The following is a 19,091-nucleotide window of genomic DNA, read 5'->3' as shown; positions in this document are numbered from 1 at the left end:
TCCCTCTCCTCCCCCACTCCGCTCCCCCCTCCTTCGACCACACCTAAGTGCCTGGCTCTACTATCCCTCCTAACCGGTTCCCCCCCCCCACCCCTAGAACCCCTTACAATTTTTAAAAAAGAATTTATTAAAAAACCCCTCAATGTGCGCTTCCTCCACCTCTCTGGGTTAATAAACCCGTCCTCGAGGTGGGTCCTAGAAAGGACAGGAGGACATAACTGCGAGAGGGGGGATTCTCGCAATAAAATAAGGTCAGACCTCGCATACATGACAAATGGTGGATAGAAATACGCCGGGCTACAGAAGGATTCTGGGTGCTGAGATGTTAAATAAGTCTACCCGTAGAAATCATAACGAACGGCAGCTAAGATAACAAAATGAGAAAAGAAGGAGAAAGAAATCGGTAGAAGTAGCTAAAAATAAATAAGGCCCACAATGGGGTTAGGCAGTTCTTCAATGTCCATAAGTTAGGCAGTTCTTTAAAGTCCATAAGAGGGAGAGCAGATGATTCATAGCGACAGGGGGGGGGGGAGTTCAAATAATTCCCCGCAGTTCTTCCAACCCCCAGATGGTAAAAATTCTCAGAGACTATACGAAGGCAGGTGAACAAGCCCTAATGGGGGAGGGGATGGCGTCAGCGGCTCACCATGCATCTTTCAACCCCCAGCGTCGCCTCCACGCCATTTCAGAATGTTTCGTAATAGATGTTTCGCGCCCAGCTCCAACCTCCCACGATGTCCACTGGGCTTCTAGAAGGCTCGGGGCTCCCGGCGGGTCCAGCGGGTCGGGGGTTTGATGTATAAAGCCCCCCGATGGTCTTCCGGGCCGCCTCCGCCCCCAACATCTCCCTCCACCTTCTCTCATATGGGACGCCATCGTATCCCCCGTCACTAACCGCTCAGGGCGTCGTTGGTCTTGCCTCAGGCTGTCGTGGCTTGTAAAAAACGCCCGCAAACGCCAGCCAAATAGATCGAAGTATTAGAGTCAAAGCGACAGCTCCAGCAGCCGACGGCGCCTACAGTCCCCCCAGGAATAAGCCGACGCGCCCAAACGCCAAACGCCAAAACGCCGACCGCCATTCCCAGCTCACTTCAGGTTTCAAGCTCGATCTACTTTCTTCCGCCTTTCCATGCCGTCAGGCCGCCCTGGGGGACCACCAGGGTCCAGAAGTAAGCCAGGGTGGTCACCGTGTAGATTTATGGTCCTCCAGCTCACCTACGGGCCAGCAGCACCCAGCCCAGGTCAAAAGAGCCCCCGCAAAAACACGGAGCTCAGAGGCTGACCGCCATCCTCCAGGAAGCTCCTCCTCTTCCAATTAGTTTTGTGTTGTGGCCCAGCAGGATCCGGTTGACCATAGAGACTGGTTGGCCACCAGGAGGCGCCTGAGGCATGGAGCAGTGGGGAGGATCAAAGGCAGTTTGTCCCTGATGCTAGATTGAGAAGGGCTGAGAAACGGAAGCAGCAACTCCCTAGGCAGACTCACAGAAGAGGATTAAGCACAGGTGGTTGTGGATTGGCCCCTCCCAAGAGAGATTATAGGTGAGGCGTTGGGAGGGGACATTTGCAGGAAACAACCGCTCGAATTAGTAGTTAAGAAAATCTATCTGTGTATTCTAGCCGTGTCTGTTCGTTTGGACTATCTGTGTTGCTTCATTTGAATTATCTGGGTTGCTCTATTGAACATGAGTTGCCTGGGCCCTTAGCCAAAGGATTCGTTATCTCAGTAATTAAACAGTGGCAAACAGCCAAGCCTGTGTTCGTGTTTATTCACAGGTATGGGGGGGTCAGAACAGTTTTGCAAGGCCAAACATAGCACAGAGCCAAACAGGACTTCTCAGAGCTTGAACCGACTAGATGAACTAATTGCTTCCTGCAAAGGCTCACATCTGTTTGCTCCTCTTTTATGTCTTATGGGTGGGGCCAATCATCTCCAAGCCTTACTCCCAAGTCAACCTTCTTTTCTTAATTGTTCTTGCCTTCTGGCAGCTCTGCGCATTTGTTTTGTTTCTAAACACAGTTTTTCAATTGTTGCTGCAGGTTTCCTTTTACAAAGGAGAGGCAGTTAAACAAGTGGCTCAAAAACATTGGTCGTCCGAATTTCGCTCCCTCTTATGACGACGTCGTGTGTTCGGAACATTTCAGAAAGACGGATTTTTGGGGAAGGATAGCTTCTGGGAGAAGGAATTTAAAGCCAGGAGCCGTCCCAACTATCTTTAATACCTCTGGCCGTCCAAAAAGATTAAACACTGCCAAGGTATTTTGTTGTATTTTGCTTTTTTTTCCCCTATCCTGAAGTTTATTGTTTCTTTTTAACCAACTTAGATAGAAAAACCTTCTTTTGACCTTTACTCATCTTCATTTCTGGTCCTGATATTTATTTGGAATCAAATGTATAATTAGTTAGAAAGTCAAAATAACTAAAGTCTATTGGAATTGAGAGACAGATGTCACCCCCGCAAGTCCTGTGAAAATAAGAATTTTGTAAGAAAAGACGCCGGTTGAATATTGTAAAATAACTTCAAATCCTGGAAATTAGTACAGTTACCGTATTTTTTGGAGTAGAAGACGCACCAAGATTTTGAAGAGACAATTTTAAAAAAAGTTTTTTGCACTCTGCAGACCTCCCCTAAAATGCCTCGTTTTTTTGCGGAAACGGACCCATTTTTTGCCAAAAATGACATGCATAGCCTTTAGGAGGCTTATAGAGTGCTGGGGGCTGGGGGGGGCAGAAATGAGCAAAAAACAGCCTTTTTTTTGCTCATTTTTGGCCTCCCAAGCCCCCAGGAGCACTCTATAAGCCTCCTGAAGGATATACACGGCCATTTTTGCAAAGGGGGTGGGGTTTCAGGAGGCCAAAAATGCTGTATTCAGTGTATAAGACGCACCCAGATTTTCACCCTCTTTTTTGAGGGAAAAAGGTGCTCCGAAAAATACGGTAGTTCTCGATTTATGCCCATAATTGAGCCCCAAACTTCTATTGTTAAGCAAGACAGTTGCTAAGTGATTTCACCTCTCATTTTATGACCTTTCTTGCCACAATTGCCAAGTGAATCACTGCAGTTGATAAGTTAGTAACCCGGTTGTTAAGTGAATCTGGCTTCCCCGTAGACTTTGATGGTCAGAAAGTCGCAAAAAGTGACCATATGGCCGCGGGGCGCCTCAACCGTCATAAAGACGGGTCAGCTGTTAGACCATGTGACCGTGGGGATGCTGCGACGGTTGTAAATGTGAAAAACGGTCAAAGATCACGTAAGTTCAGACAGTCACTAAACCAGGGGTGTCCAAACTTGGGAACTTTAAGACTTGTGGACTTCAACTCCCAGAATTCCCCAGCCAGCCATGCTGGCTTGGGAATTCTGGGAGTTGAAGTCCACAAGTCTTAAAGTTCTCAAGTTTGGACACCCCTGCACTAAACAAACAGCTGTAAATCGACCTGTTCAAATAATCCTCAGGCGAAAAATACCCATTGTATGGGCAACAGGTTCGCTTAATGACCATGCTCTTCATTAACGACCACTGCAAAAAAAGAGGCATAAAGTCAGGTTGTTCACATGACAACCTGCTTAACAACCAGCATAATCTTAATTCCGGGTTCAATTATAACTGTAATTGAACATGGAAATAGGGTCATTCTGCTTATTAAGCAGGTCCTTCAGGGGTGGACTGCTACAGGTTCGCCTGGGTTCAGGAGAACCTGTAGCTAACGTTATGACCGGTTCAGAGAACCTACAAATTCCATCCCTGGCTGGCCTCACCCATCCCTCCCCTCCCAGGAGTCTCCATGCGGTCCATTTTGCATGCGAGGTAAGTGCAGGGCCCATGCAGAGGCTTGGGGAAGAGGGAAAACGGACCTCCTGGAACTTCTGGGCCCGTTTCCAGCCTCCGGAGCCCAGGGGAGGCAGTTTTTCCTTCCCAGGGGCTCGAGGAAAGCCTCTAGAGCCTGGGGAAAGGGAAAACGCCTCCCCTTCCCGCCGTGGTGCAGGTGGCCGACTAGGCCACGCCCACCATTGCCACGCCCACCCAGAAACCAGGCAGAGAACCCGTTGCTGAAACTTTTGAAGCCCACCCCTGAGGTCATTGTGTTGAGGACTAGAAGCATTTAGCAGGTCATATGTTGTGGACTAACAGCATTAACCAGGTCATAAGCCGAGGACTAGCAGCATTTCTCCGCTTTGCCTAACAAAATGCCTTCCCCCCCCCCCCTGTTGTCCTTTGCAGAGGGCTCAAAAGGAAAGCTCAGAAAAGGGGAAGCCCCTCGTCCGACGGAATCTCCCCGATCCTGAGCCAAGCACTCCGCCGGAGGTCGGCGAGGGCGATCCCGACGTCTCGTCCTCCAAGAACGACCTTGTCATCCTAGAGCATTCTTACTCTACTCCGGCAAGTCCAAGTAAAGCAAGCAAGTGAATTTCATGACATTTGTTATTAAATTGACGGAACCGCTTAAAGATCCTGAGCATGAACAGAGTGCCTGTGGAGACTCTCAATCCTCCAGGTCACGGGTGTCCCAAAGGGGCTTTTCCAAAAGGCAACCAGACTGCCTTGTTTTTCCCTGAAGACCTTTCGCTTGCGCTATTCAGGTGACACCCCCCCCCCCGAGGGCACGATTCTCAGAAAAAGCGCTAAGGACCAGACAACTGCATGGAATAGAAACCCTTCCATCCTCCACTGGAGGCAGGAAAGACTCCAAACGCAAACTAAGTTTGTTAATTCTTAATCCCTAAACCCAGCAGCCCCAAACATCGGCAGAACTGAAGAAGCTTCCTGGTTGAGAAGCGAAACGTCTTCAGGGAAAAACAAAGTCCGGTTGCCTTTTGAAAAAAAGCACCTTTGGGACATGAGCGCGGGTGTGAGGGGGGAGGGGCTGATAATGGTGATTAGCAGAGGGGTGTGGAGAGAATAGGATGGGGGAATTGCCCAGTTTATTACACAGCAAACACTTGTTGAATTAATTCCCTGAATTACTAATTTACTAATTAAATGGACTCCTTTAATTAACTTGGGAGTTCCTCGGAGATTGGCAACTCAGAGAGGGTGCAACTGGGATGTGCAAATGATGTCTGTAATGACATTGCACGCATGACCGAAAGAACATCCTTTGCAATGCACTCTATGCAAGGCAATCTTCAGATCCCACCCAAAGGCCGTAACTGGTCCATAATATGGTGGCCCAGACAATGATGGGCAGTATTTCTCAACCTCAGCCACCTTAACATGTGTGGACTTCAACTCCCAGAATTCCCCAGTCAGCATGGTCTAAACCAGTGGCCCAAAACCTTTGGGGCACCAGGAAGCGCTTCCCTGGAGAAAGGTTTTTCCGCCGACCGGAGGGGTGTAGTTTTGGTGCCTCCTTCATACCACGGATGGGGCTTTGCTTGTTTGCGTGGGCCGGTTACTGGTTTGCTGTGGCCCGGTGCCGGCCCACAGATCGGGGGTTGGGAATCCTTGTTATAAACCCTGACTTGTTCTGACTGTGTAAGGAATAGTCAGTTGCAGGCAGGCAGAGCTCAGATTGAATTAAATAAATATCCTGCTGGGGATATTTACAACATACAGTTGGTTGTTACGGAAAACAGAAATGGCACACCATTTTGGATAGAACTTTCCTCTGAATTCTGACCTGCTAATCCCAAAGGTACTTTGTCAAGAGGCAACGTGACTTCCTGGTTTTTCTTTGAAGATGTTTTGCTCTTCATCCAAGAAGCTTCTTCAGATCGGACTGGATGGTGGGGAATGGAAGGATTTATAGTAGTAATATTGCTCAATAGTAATAACTGTGAGAGGGATCTTGGAGTCCTAGTGGACAACCATTTAAATATAAGCCAGCCGTGTGCAGCAGCTGCCTAAAAAGCCAACACAGTTCTAGGCTGCATCAACAAGGGGATAGAATCAAGATCACGTGAAGTGTTAATACCACTTTATAATGCCTTGGGAAGACCACACTTGGAATACTGCATTCAGTTTTGGTCGCAGCAAAGGTATTTAGGGGACTGGAGACTAAAACATATGAAGAAGGTTTTAGGAACTGGGTATGTCTAGTTTAATACAAAGAAGGACTAGGGGAGACATGATAGCAGTGTTCCAATATCTCAGGGGTTGCCCCAAAGAAGAGGGAGTCAAACTGTTCTCCAAGGCACCTGAGGGTAGAATAAGAAGCAATGGGTAGAAACTAATGAAGGAGAGAAGCAACCTAGAACTGAGGAGAAATTTCCTGACAGTGAGAACAATTAAACAGTGGAATAGCTTGCCTCCAGAAGTTGTGAATGCCCCAACACTGGAAGTTTTTAAGAAGATGTTGGATAGCCATTTGTCTGAAACGGTATAGGGTTTCCTGCCTAGGCAGGGGGTTGGACTAGAAGACCTCCAAGGTCCCTTCCAACTCTGCTATTGTATTATGACCAGCTGTCTACAGGGAATATAAATTCTTCCATTCCCCGCTATCCTGTCAGAGCTGAAGAAGCTTCTTGGGTGAGTAGCGAAGCGTCTTCAAAAGAAAAAAAAACTGGAAAAGCATCTTTGGGACAACCGTGACCTGGATGACTGAGAATCTCCATAGATGTTCTGACGTGCTACTTTCCTTCATTCAGAGAAAACAATGATTCTATGTTTTAGTGGTGAGAAGCATTCCAACTCTTTGATGTGCCTCAGCTCATATGAGATAGCCAATTGTTCTGGTAAACTATTTCACAGATTAAGCAATGGTGATGTGTAGTACAGCCTGCTTAGGCAGATTTCTAGGATCCTAACCCTAACCTCCCCCAAAGCACTAAAACTCACCCAGTCTTCTGAGTGGACACAGCTGAAGTAAACCTTGCTCTGCCCAAACAGCCTGGAGAAGCAGAAATGATCAGAGACAAGCAGTTCCTCAAGTAAAATAGAATAGGAACAGGAATGGGAAAAGGAAATAGATTAGAATTGGAATAGAATATAGAAAAGAAAAGAATACAGAATAGAATATAGAAAAGAATTATTAGAAAAGAATACAGAATAGAATAGAATATAGAATAGAAAACAACACAGAATAGAATAGAATATAGAAAAGAATTATAATAGAAAAGAATACAGAATAGAATAGAATATAGAAAAGAAAAGAATACAGAATAGAAAAGAAATAGAATGGAATAGAATAGAATTAGAATAGAATATAGAATAGAAAAGAAGAGAAAATAGAATAGAATAGAATATAGAATGGAATAAGAATAGAATATAGAATGGAAATGAATATAGAATAGAATAGAAATAGAATGGAATAGAATAGAATTAGAATAGAATATAGAATGGAAAAGAATACAGAATAGGATAGAAATAGAATGGAATAGAATAGAATTAGAATAGAATATAGAATAGAAAAGAAGAGAATACAGAATAGAATAGAATATAGAATGGAATAAGAATAGAATATAGAATGGAAATGAATACAGAATAGAATAGAAATAGAATGGAATAGAATAGAATTAGAATAGAATATAGAATGGAAAAGAATACAGAATAGAATAGGATAGAAATAGAATGGAATAGAATAGAATATGGAATAGAAAAGAAAAGAATACAGAATAGAATAGAAATAGAATGGAATAGAATAGAAATAGAATTAGAATTAGAATAGAATATAGAAAAGAAAAGAATACAGAATAGAATAGAATAGAATATAGAATGGAATAAGAATAGAATATAGAATGGAAAAGAATACAGAATAGAATAGAATAGAAATAGAATGGAATAGAATAGAATTAGAATTAGAATGGAATATAGAATAGAAAAGAAAAGAATACAGAATAGAATAGAATATAGAATGGAATAAGAATAGAATATAGAATGGAAAAGAATACAGAATAGGATAGAAATAGAATGGAATAGAATAGAAATAGAATGGAATAGAATAGAATTAGAATAGAATAGAATATAAAATAGAAAAGTATAGAATAGAAAAGAAAATACAGAATAGAATAGAATATAGAATAGAATTATAATAGAAAAGAATACAGAATAGAATTAGAATAGAAAAGAATACAATATAGAAAATAGAGTAGAATTAGAATAGAAAAGAATACAGAATAGAATAGAAAATAGAAAAGAATAGAATTTAGAATAAGACACAATTGGAAGGGACCCTGGAGGTCTTCTAGTCCAACCCCCTGCTCTGTCATGGTATGGTTTATAGGTGATCACTGCACCTTGAATTGCCCCCAGAGCCTGTTTCAGTAAGTGGCGCAGCTGAGGAAGCAGTAATGATGCAAGGGCATAAATGAGAAGCAGCAATGACTTCCCACGTTGCTGCATTTTGAACCTGCTGTAGCTTCTAGAATCTAGATAGTCTTCAAGGGCAGCCCCCTGTAGAGTGCATTGCCGTAGTCTCATCCTGAGGCAAGCAGGGTATGAGTTACTTTCTGAAGGGCCTCCCAGTCAAGGAAAAAGCGCAACTCACATACGCAAGGGAACTGCGCAAAGTGGTTTGCTGTTAGCCTGCAGGAGAAACGGAGCAGAGTTGAACTAAAGACCTCAATGTCATTTGTTCACTTCAGTTGCTTCTGCCCTGGAGCTCCGGGTGGCCACGCCAGGAGACCAAACCCCCACAGAACCCCAGGGGAGGAAGAGCCTCCGCCTCCGCCTCCGCCAGGCTCGGAACAAAAGGGAGCTCATGGAAGAGACGAGACAAAATGCTTCCGAGGAGCCGGTGATCCACTCCGAGGTCCATCGCCAGCATTTCCGAGACTTCTGCTACCAGGAGATGGAAGGCCCCCGCCATGCCTGCGTCCAGCTGTGGGATCTCTGCCATCAGTGGCTGAAGCCTGGAAAACATACCAAGTTGCAGATGCTGGAATTGGTCATCCTGGAGCAGTTCCAGGCCATCCTGCCCCAGAAGCTGCAGGAATATGTCCAGGAACGGGAGCCATCCAATTGCGAACAGGCCGTAAGCCTGGCCGAGGAGTTCATAAAGAGCCAGCAAAAGGAAGAGGTGGGCACACTGGATATATAGGATGGTAGCCTAACTTTCATTCTGGAAATATTTGGCAAATACAGACGATAAAAGCCATAAACTGTCATTTGTTTTCGGATTCCGGCTTTCTGAATTTAGAGGGCGAACTTTGAATTGGGGGAGATGTATTTTCTGATTGATCCATCAGGCCAAGGTGTATTTATTCTCTAAAAAAAACAGTATACGGCTGCCAATATTAAAGGCACAACTCTTGGGTAGCTCATCACCAGCTTACAGGAGAAGCAGCATAAAAACAGTTAGGAGCCCGTAGCCAAATATTTAAAATAATGAAAACCGAGACACCATCTCACAAGTTCACAAAGCAGGCGCACATTAAATGGGGGCCCGTAACATCCTCGCTGTGATGCCTCATGAAAAGGCGTGCAAAGATGGCAACTGTTCTATATGCAGGTAGTCCTTGGCGTATGACCACGATTGAGCCCAACATTTCTGTTGCTAAGCAAGACAATGGTTAAGTGCATTTTGCCCTGTTGTATGGCCTTCCTTGCCACATTTGTTAAGTGAACCCCTGCAATTATTAAGTTAGCAGCGTGGTGGTTAAGGGAGTCTGTCTTTCTTGTTGATTCTGAGTTGACGCAGGAAGAACATTCTTTGTTGTACCTTTTCAATGATGGTTCTAATTAGTTAGGTGTTCTGACCCCCCCTCTCCACGCCTGTGAATAAACCAGAACACAGGCCTGGCTGTTTGCCACTGTTTAATTACTGAGATAACGAATCCTTTGACTGAGGGCCCAGACAACTCACGTTCAATAGAGCAACCCAGATAATTCAAAATGAAGCAACGCAGATAGTCCAAACGAACAGACATGGCTAGAATACACAGATAGATTTTCTTAACTACTAATTCGAACGGTTGTTTCCTGCAAATGTCCCCTCCCAACGCCTCACCTATAAACTCTCTTGGGAGGGGACCAATCCACAACCACCTGTGCTTAATCCTCTTCTGTGAGTCTGCCTACGGAGTTGCTGCTTCCGTTTCTCAGCCCTTCTCCATCTAGCATCAGGGACAAACTGCCTTTCATCCTCCCCACTGCTCCATGCCTCAGGCGCCTCCTGGTGGCCAACCAGCCTCTCTGGTCCCTGCTCTGAGTCTGAACCCTGCACAGGGTCCTCCACATCGTTCAGGGCAGACTCATATGGATCCTCGCTATCCGAGTCCATCAGCAGTTCAACCGGATCCTGCTGGGCCACAACAGTTAGGTGTCCATTTCAAGTTCTTGGAAATAATAGAACCTAGAAAATTGAAGGTCTCTACTATTGATAAAGTGTTGCCTAATATTATAAGAGATGGTAGAATAGGAGGGCTTCTCCTAAAATCTATTATCATCTCTACAATTTTAAGAGTATTCAGCTCCACATTGTTCCAGCTGCACCATAGGGCCAGTGTTTGTAATGTGGGAGGAATGCTTATTTACATACAGGCAGTCCTTGACTTACAACAGTTTGTTTAGTGACCGTTCAAAGTTACAGCGGCACTGAAAAATGTGACTCGTGGCCATTTTTCAGAGTTATGACCCTTTGCAGCCTCCCCATGATCATGTCATCAAAATGCTTGGCAACCGTTTCATATTTATGACCGTTAACCTGTGTCCCAAGGTCACACAATCCCCTTTTGCGACCTTCTGACAAGCAAAGTCAGTGGGGAAGCCAGATTTAATCCCCAGCCGCGTTACTAATTTAACAACCGCAGTGATTCACTTAACAACTGGGGCAAGGAAGGTCGTAAAATGGGGCAAAAACAAACATCTCACTGAACAACATAGATTTTTGGGATCAATTGTGGTCGTAAGCCGAGAACTATCTGTATGCAATTTGTATGCCGCCAATCTCAGGCAAAGGCAGCTCTTGGGACCTTCAGAGGACAATGGAAGAATTTTGGACACCAGCATCAAAGATTCTTCACTAAAAGTTGGGGCCTTTAAGTAGGATCTGGATTGACATTTCTGGGGAAGGTGGATTGAGTAAGGAGCCAGACTGGATGTCCTCTAGCACCCTCCTTGGTTCTGTAATTATAACAACAGTTGGAAGATTGTTCAAAGAGATACAGAGCAGATAAACAAGAGTGATCCCCCTCTTTGAGTGCTGTTAATCCTGCTTTTTCCCTGCTCCCTTTTGTCTTTCAGAAGAGGGCAGCCAATGTCTCCAAAACAAAGAGGACGACCCCTTCACGTAGATTGGGATGCAGGAAGACCACCAAGAAGGAGGATGGCATCGTGCAGGGTAAGAATGTCTTATGCCCCTATTTTGGCACAGGTAGTCCCTGATTTACAACTGCATAACGGAACGCAGAATTTCTATTCTGAGTCATGGCAGTTGTAAGTCGAAGCTGAAAAATGGTCTTGACTGAAGGCCCTGCTTCCTTTTTTGTCTTTGGGTGAGGCTAGATGGAGGCGTGTCGGAAAGCCAGGATCAGGCCAGCCCTCAGAGGATCGGAGCCAACGGAAGTGACGGTGGGGAGGAGCAGGAAAACCCTGAGAATCCAGAAGGAAATGAAGCCGTCCAGGAGGACCTGACAGGTAGCGGACAAAAGAGAGTTGTGGCCGCGGGAGGGGTGGAGCTCCTTGTTTGGTCGTTTGTTTGTTTGAGTTAAAGGAATAAATTTTAGAACGGCGTTTCTCAAGATACTTAAAGAGTAAGAAAAGAAAGAGAATAAAGGAACATGCAATACAGATTTACCAAGTATAAAAAAATGACGTTAGAAATTTACAGAATATTAAATGAAAGAAGGAAAAGCTTGCAAGTATTCTTACAAATCGTAGTAGAGCAAAGATAACCATGCAACAGTTGAAGCACATTAAAAATGACTATTACAATTGAATCAGAGCCGGACAAAAACTGCAACGTAATACTATTTCTAGCAACCGTGAATCAGTCTGTTCTCAATTTTAGGGACAATCAGACAAATTGTTGTTTTAAACCAGTGTTGTCAAACTTGTGACCCACAGGCTGGGTGCGTCAGGCACTGGCCACGCCCAAGCCCGGTTTAGTGAAGGGGAAATAAGTCAATATGTCATGTGATGATGCTGTGACAACGTGATTTTGATACCTCCATTTTAAAGCCTTCTGTCGGAAGATATTCCAATTTCCCATGTGGCAGGAGGCTCTGTGCAGAATTAAAGTCCATAAATAATTTCCAAATTGAATTAAAATTAGTATCGCTTCTTTTGTTTATATTTATTTACACATAACACACACATGCAGAAAGAGACAAAGAGAAGGTATTTCTGAGATAGATGCGTAGTCACAAAACTTTACTTTCATCTTTCCTTTTTAAAAAGACTTGATGGTGAATATGGGTACCGTATTTTTCGGAGTATAAGGCGCACCGGAGTATAAGACGCATCAAGGTTTTGAAGAGGCAATTTTTTTAAAAAAAGTAGGTATGTAGATAGAGGGAGAGAAAGAGAGAGAAAGAGAGAGAAATACAGTAGGTAGGTAGGGAGAGAGAGAGAGAGTAGGTAGGTAGGTAGGTAGGTAGATAAAGGGATAGAGAAAGAGAAATAGAAAGAGAGAGAGAAATAAAGTAGATGGGGAGGGAGACAGAGAGAGAGAGTAGGTAGGTTGGTAGGTAGAGGGATATATATAGAGAAATACAGTAGATAGGGAGGGAGAGAGAGAGTAGTTGAAAGCGGACCAGGGGTACATGGTCATCCATGGTCTCAGTGTAGATAAGGATGTCATCTACGTAGACAAGGACCCCCTTGTAGAGGTGCTCGTGCAACACCTCGTTTATTAACTGCATGAATACCGATGGGGCCCCCTGCAGTCTGAAAGGCATCACTTTGAATTGAAAGCTCCCTAGGGGGCAGTTGAACGCTGTTTTCCACTCATCTCCCTCTCTGATACGTACTCGGTAGTATGCTTCCCTGAGGTCTAGTTTGGTGAAGACTTTTCCCTTGACCAGATGAGATGACACAGTCTGTCTCCCGGTGGGGAGGCAGAACATCGCACTTGGCCTCGTTGAATACTTCTGCGAGGTCCTGATATTCCATCGGAATCAGTTCGGCCTCTGAGGTTTTGTCGGATGTGGTTGCCAGTTGTTCTTGTGGGCTCTTTTGGGAGGTTTCCAGTGTGGGTGGTGTTTCTGCTTGCTGGTGTGGGAGGGGTTGGGGGCCCCTTGATATCCCAAGTCTGCGGGTACCCCCTTGCCACCAGATGGTCGGTCCCCACTTGTCTAGCCAGGAAAGTCCCAGTATGACTGCGTCTGTCATTTTGGGGGCTATTATGAATCAAATTACTTCCCGGTGATCCGCTAGCTCTAGCCTCATTGGTTCAGTCATGTGGGTGGCATAGACTCCTCCCATTAGGGACCCGTCGACCTGCTCAAACCGGATCAAGTGGGCCAGTCTTTTTGCTCTGATCCCCAGTTTCAGGACTGTGGTTAGGTTGATCAAGCACCTTGTGAAGCCTGAGTCTATTAGGGCTTGAAAATCCCCCTGGTTTCCTGTTTTTGGGGCTGTGAGGCATATTGGAAAAAAGAAAGGGTGAATTGGTTCTCTCACCATTGGGCCATTGTCTCCCTCGTCGTCGCTGTCATATGGTTCGGGCAACTGTTCGTCATTGCCTGGGGTTCCACCACTTTCACCTGGGGGGGGAAGGGGCATCTGCAGCCTGGGGGGCTTTCCTGGACGTGTTGGTGGTCCGTTTGGGGCCTCGTTCTGGTCGTGCTCTGGGCGGTGGGTCTGGCCTTGGTTTTGGGGCTGGGGTTGGGCATACAGCTGCCATGTGGCCCATCCCACCGCATCTGTAGCATTTCAGCAGACTTCGAGGGAGGGCTGGTCTCAGGGCCTGCTGTGGTGCTGTGGTTCCCCGCCGGCTGGGTGGTTTCAGGTCAGGTTGACTTCTCTCTTTTGTGTCTGGTTGCTTTCTCATGTCATTGGCACGCAGCCCGCTGTCGACTTTTGTTGCTACCCGGAACCACTCAGAGAGTTGATTTGGGATGTCGCAGTATGCAGTTACCTGGGCAATTTGCTTCTTCTGAAGAAATGCACCAGCAGTCGCTCTGGTAAAGGGGGTAGCCTTCCTATGACTCTCCTAAATTCATGGATGTGCTCTTTGAATGGGTGGCCCCTCTGCTTTAGTTTGCTGTGTTCCTCTTCCGCATATGGGTCCTCCTCCTCCCCCTCCTCAAACCTGGCCTCTAGTAGTCGCAGGAAGTCATCTATGTCTTGCAGTTGGGGGGGGGCTCTCCTCTTGTGGAGGGTGGCTAGCCATTCCCTTGCTTCTCCCTCTAGAGTCTAGACCCTCTGCGATGGCATTCACCATGGTTCTGGGGGATGGGTAGAGGTGCCCATAGCGTTCTAGGTGGATATCAGCTGAATCAAGGAATAGGGCTAACTGGTCTGAGTCTCCGTCAAACTTTCCCCTGAATTGGGGCGGGTCGTTCATCCCTACTCCTCCAACTTCCGGTCAGCCTCTGTATGCTTGCGCCTGATATGGCTGGCCATCTTCTTCACCCCTAGTTTGGAGAGAGGGCGGGGGTTGCCTGCTCTTGGCAGCCTGCCTGCTGCGTGGGAGAGGCACTGGTTGCCATTTTGGGCTCCTCCTCCTTCTATCAGGAGGGGGAGGGGGGCTGAGCTCCAGTCTGCATCTCCTCCCCTCAACAGGATCAGATGTCCCTCCCCTCTTTTGGGCAGCATGATGGCCCCTTGTTAGGTAAGACTCCCCATTAGGAGGGCGAGTATGCAGAGAAGCGTAATGAGAGTGGTGTGGAAGAACATGCACAAACCAGCATACAGGGACACTGAATAGTAAAAGTAATAGTATGTTACTTATGTGGAAAATAGAGGTATTCAAAGTTCAGTTTACACATGGTTCAGTCAGTCAGTTCTCAGTGTTCTCAGTTAAGGATCCATCGAACACAGTCCAGTATCATATAATCAGCTCAGCACATAAAGTCGCTAACAGTAGCAAAACTCACAGTAACTCACGATACAGTATCCACCGATCAGCATCTAACAAACAGAGAGCTAACGGTCATTCTGGCTCCATCTTATGGTTGCTTTAGGTAACAGCAACCAATCCCATTACAGCAGTACTTAAAGAAACTCTCATGGCTTATATATTGCTGACCAAACCGTTAGCTTACATTCCTAACACCCCTCATCAGCAAGGGTGGCCCGGTCAAGATCCTTCTTCAGTTGCTCTATTGCACTCCCTAGGGATTCCATCTGGGGCTTTGGGAGCCTGGCTTGTTTCCAGTCCCACCTCCAGTCCACCCTTGCCAGCTTGCTTGAGACCCTTCCCTGTATCTGGGGACTAGGGCAAGGGAATTCCACCTCAGCTGCTTTAGGGGTTGATTTCCAAAAGTACTCATCTTTTCTTGCTTCTGCTGCTGGGGAAGACATTGCTGCTTGGCACTGCCGCATACCTCTAGCTGTAATCAGTCTTTTTCTTCAGCCTCCTGTTGCCTGATTTTCCCTCCAAGCACCCCAAATATTGGGGGAGTGCTTGGAGAGCCTGGGATTCAGGAAACCCGGAAATCTTAATAGATTTTTAAAAGTCATTTTCGGCTCTCGGTGAAGTTTCCAAGAGCTGACCTAATTAATTTACGAGCCTCGAGACAAAGTTAAAAAAAAAAAAAAACCACCATTCATTTATTAGGACTAACATCTTGGCACGGACTTCTGTGGAGCCGAAACTAAATCCCACTTAATGGCATCTGAACTTTAGCCCTGTGCCCCCTCCCCTCTGCCTGAAGTCATCAAACACATTCTCCAACAGGATGTTACGGCAGGGTTCTGGACATGCGCATTCACATCCCAGTTACAGAAATATGAGACTTTTTACTCTGGCCAAAAGTATGCATGGCATTTCCCCCCCCCCCCCCCCGTCCCCCTTTCTCAAGTTGATAGTAGTCATGGAAACGCTTTAGACATTGACATCCTGGCTGGGAAGTAGGCCTTGGCCTACAGGCCTGTAACTGCTTCCTCACCACTGCCAGTTGCTTCTGCTGACTGGCTTTAGGCTCGCTTGCATGGCTTACTGGCTGGCTTGAGAGCAGGCCGAGGGCTGGGGAGTCCCATGTGACAGGGGTAGGCTTCAGGAGGCCTTTGGGTGTCTGACTGGGAAGTAGGCCTCGGCCTACAGGCTGTAACTGCTTTCTCACCACTGCCAGTTGCTTCTGCTGACTGGCTTTAGGCTAGCTTGCATGGCTTACTGGCTGGCTTGAGAGCAGGCCGAGGCCTGGGGAGTCCCAAGCGACAGGGGTAGGCCTCAGGAGGCCTTTCGGTGTCTGACTGGGAAGTAGGCCTCGGCCTACAGGCTGTAACTGCTTGCTCACCACTGCCAGTTGCTTCTGCTGACTGGTTTTAGGCTAGCTTGCATGGGTGACTGGCTGGCTTGAGAGCAGGCCGAGGCCTGGGGAGTCCCAAGCGACAGGAGTAGGCCTCAGGAGGCCTTTGGGTGTCTGACTGGGAAGTAGGCCTCGGCCTACAGGCTGTAACTGCTTGCTCACCACTGCCAATTGCTTCTGCTGACTGGTTTTAGGCTAGCTTGCATGGCTGAGAGCAGACCGAAGCCTGGGGAGTCCCAAGCGACAGGGGTAGGCCTCAGGAGGCCTTTGGGTGTCTGGCTGGGAAGAGGCCTCGACCTACAGACCCTAAGTGTCTCTGTGTACCGGTCGCTTCCACTGACCAACTTTGGATTCCCTTGCATGGCTGAGTAGCCAGTTTGGGGGCAGGCCAAATTTTGGAAAGACCTAGCACAGGCCTGGACCTGCCTATCTACCCCAGGCCAATTGAAGGCCAAATATGGCGGTTTCAGGCTCGTACCTCGGCATGCATATTTTCCAATGAGACAGACCGAGACAGGAAGATCATTTATTTTTACAATTTATCAGAATATTCAGGCAAAAGGGATGCCACTCATTCAAAGAGGAAACCCGATCCTTAGCTTACATCCCCTTTTATTGTTACAATAACAAAGAAAAATGAAAGAGGAAAGTTGGTTGGGCAGGATAAAAGTAACCTCCTCTTTGCATAGGAAATCCATTGCCTGTAGTCAAACGTGTTACATATTTGCATCCCATAATATCACACATGTTCATAAAAATGAGGTCTGACGTCAGAAGAGACGTACATTATAAGGAAAAGGGCGGTTTGGACTTCACAGAAGAGATAAACCAGACCCCGAAGAGATAAACCAGACCCCCAAACAAATATTTTCTTATCTGGACCTAGTCTCCAGCTTGTTTATCAGTTTAGGAATGTTAAAAGCTAACAAATCTGAACATCATTTTAAAAGAGAGAAAATAAAATTAAAATACAAAGTAACTATGTTAGTTAGCAAGTTACAAAGTCTATGTGCCCCTCGCTGTCCCACTCTTGAGGTACCCAGGAAATGGGAGAGGATTGGGGAAGGCAGGCTTGGGCCTGAGCCCAATGGACTTTCCTCTATTGGTTCCTTTGCTGGATGCAAATTTTATTGGTATCCATCTTTTTTTTCTCTTCCTTCCAGCAAATCCCTGACTTGCATATAGGTTTTGGAATGCTGTGTCAAAATATTTCATTTATTTTAAATTTGTTTCTTTTATCAGCAGTTGAATCCATTCAGCTCTAGTAATAATCACTTGTTTAATTCCGCAGATGACAAGCAAGAGCAGGAGAAGGAAGAGCAAGAGTGCCAACTGGAAGAAACGGTGGAAGTGGATCCCGGGAGGATTTCCTTCGAAGTGGTGGAAGAGAGCTGTACAATAGAAGAGGAATCTTCAGCAAGCGAGAAGCCCTATAGTTGCTCCAAGTGTGAGGAAAGTTTCCCCGATAAAGCATTGCTCCTCGAACACCGAAGATCACATCCGGGGGACAGGCGATACGGGTGCTCCATGTGCGAGAAGAGGTTCAACAAGAAAGCTTGTCTTCTTGCACACGAGAGATCTCACACAGGAGACAAGCCTTACCAGTGTTCGGATTGTGGCAAGGCCTTCGGGCAGGAATCGTCTCTCGTTACGCACCAGAGAACCCACACTGGAGAGAAACCCTACGAATGTTCGGAGTGTGGGAAGAGCTACCCTTGGAAAACATCTCTGGCGGTTCATCAGAAGATTCACGCTGGCGAGACGTACTCGTGCCCCGTGTGCGAGAAAACCTTCAATCAGAAGTCTTTACTTCGGATACACAAGAGGATCCACACGGCGGAAAAACTGTACAAATGCTCAGACTGTGACCAGAGCTTCACCCTTGAAAAATACCTTAATGCGCACAGGGTGAGGGCTCACACCCGGGAGCGACCGCACGCCTGCTCGCACTGTGACAAAACCTTCATCTTTAAATATTCTCTCATCGAACATGAGCGCATGCACACCGATGAGAGGCCTTATGAATGCTCCGAGTGTGGCAAACGCTACAATGGCAAAGCTGCCCTGGTGGTCCACCAAAACACACACGGCGGACAGAAATCCTATCTGTGCCCCGAGTGCGGCAAGAGTTTCAAGACCAAATGCGCTCTGACGGGTCACGAGAAAAGCCACAAAGGAGAGAAGCCCCACAAATGTGCCCACTGCGACAAAAGCTTCTTCTGGAAACACCGCCTTATTCTGCACGAGAGGGTTCACACCGGGGAGATGCCCTACCAGTGCGTGGAGTGCGGCGAAAGCTTCCGTTACAGAAACAACCTGACCAAGCACAAGAGGAACACGCACGAGAGAAGCCGGATGGTTGGGGAGAGGATCTATCAGTGCTCGATTTGTGGCAAAAGTTTCCGCTGGAGACGGAGCTTCATCTTACACGAGAGGGCCCACATGGGAGACAAGCCCTTTAAATGTACCGATTGTGGGAAAAGCTTCATGAGCCGCGTGTCCCTCATTGTTCACAAGAGGATCCACACGGGAGAGAGGCCTTACAAGTGCCCTGAATGTGGGAAAAGCTTCATTAAGAAGCAGGCCCTCAGTAAACACAAGACGGTCCATACTGGCGAGAGGCGCTATTTGTGCAACGTCTGTGGAAGAAGGTTCTCCAACAAGGGCAATCTGATGAGGCACACCAAGATCCACACGGGAGAGAAGCCTTACAGCTGCCCCATATGCGGGAAAGGCTTCATACAGAAAGTGTGCCTTATTGAACACGAACCCACCCACAGCAAGGAAAAACCCTTCATCTGC

General features: G+C 46.6%; 1 protein-coding gene across 7 annotated transcripts in view; it reads left to right on the top strand.

The window, feature by feature from the left end:
• The window catches only part of LOC309397331 (uncharacterized protein), a 40,521-nt gene that overhangs the window by 11,046 nt on the left and 10,384 nt on the right, over positions 1 to 19,091 (top strand). For 6 of the 7 annotated variants that reach the window (XM_081963255.1, XM_081963256.1, XM_081963257.1 and 3 more), the window contains exons 3-8: positions 2,038 to 2,254; positions 4,219 to 4,396; positions 8,520 to 8,953; positions 11,119 to 11,215; positions 11,380 to 11,511; positions 17,581 to 19,091. The exon at positions 17,581 to 19,091 is cut by the window's right edge and continues 646 nt beyond it. In XM_081963255.1, coding sequence (XP_081819381.1) covers positions 2,038 to 2,254; positions 4,219 to 4,396; positions 8,520 to 8,953; positions 11,119 to 11,215; positions 11,380 to 11,511; positions 17,581 to 19,091 — 2,569 coding nt within the window. The remainder of the gene's footprint in view (positions 1 to 2,037; positions 2,255 to 4,218; positions 4,397 to 8,519; positions 8,954 to 11,118; positions 11,216 to 11,379; positions 11,512 to 17,580) is intronic. The other variant, XM_081963261.1, reaches the window with a different exon arrangement.

This window comes from Natrix helvetica (genome assembly GCF_964273705.1).
Source record: "Natrix helvetica genome assembly, chromosome: 1".
Lineage (NCBI taxonomy): Eukaryota > Metazoa > Chordata > Lepidosauria > Squamata > Natricidae > Natrix > Natrix helvetica.
The sequence above is the reverse complement of the archived record's forward strand: the minus strand, read 5'-3'. Positions and strand labels throughout refer to the sequence as shown.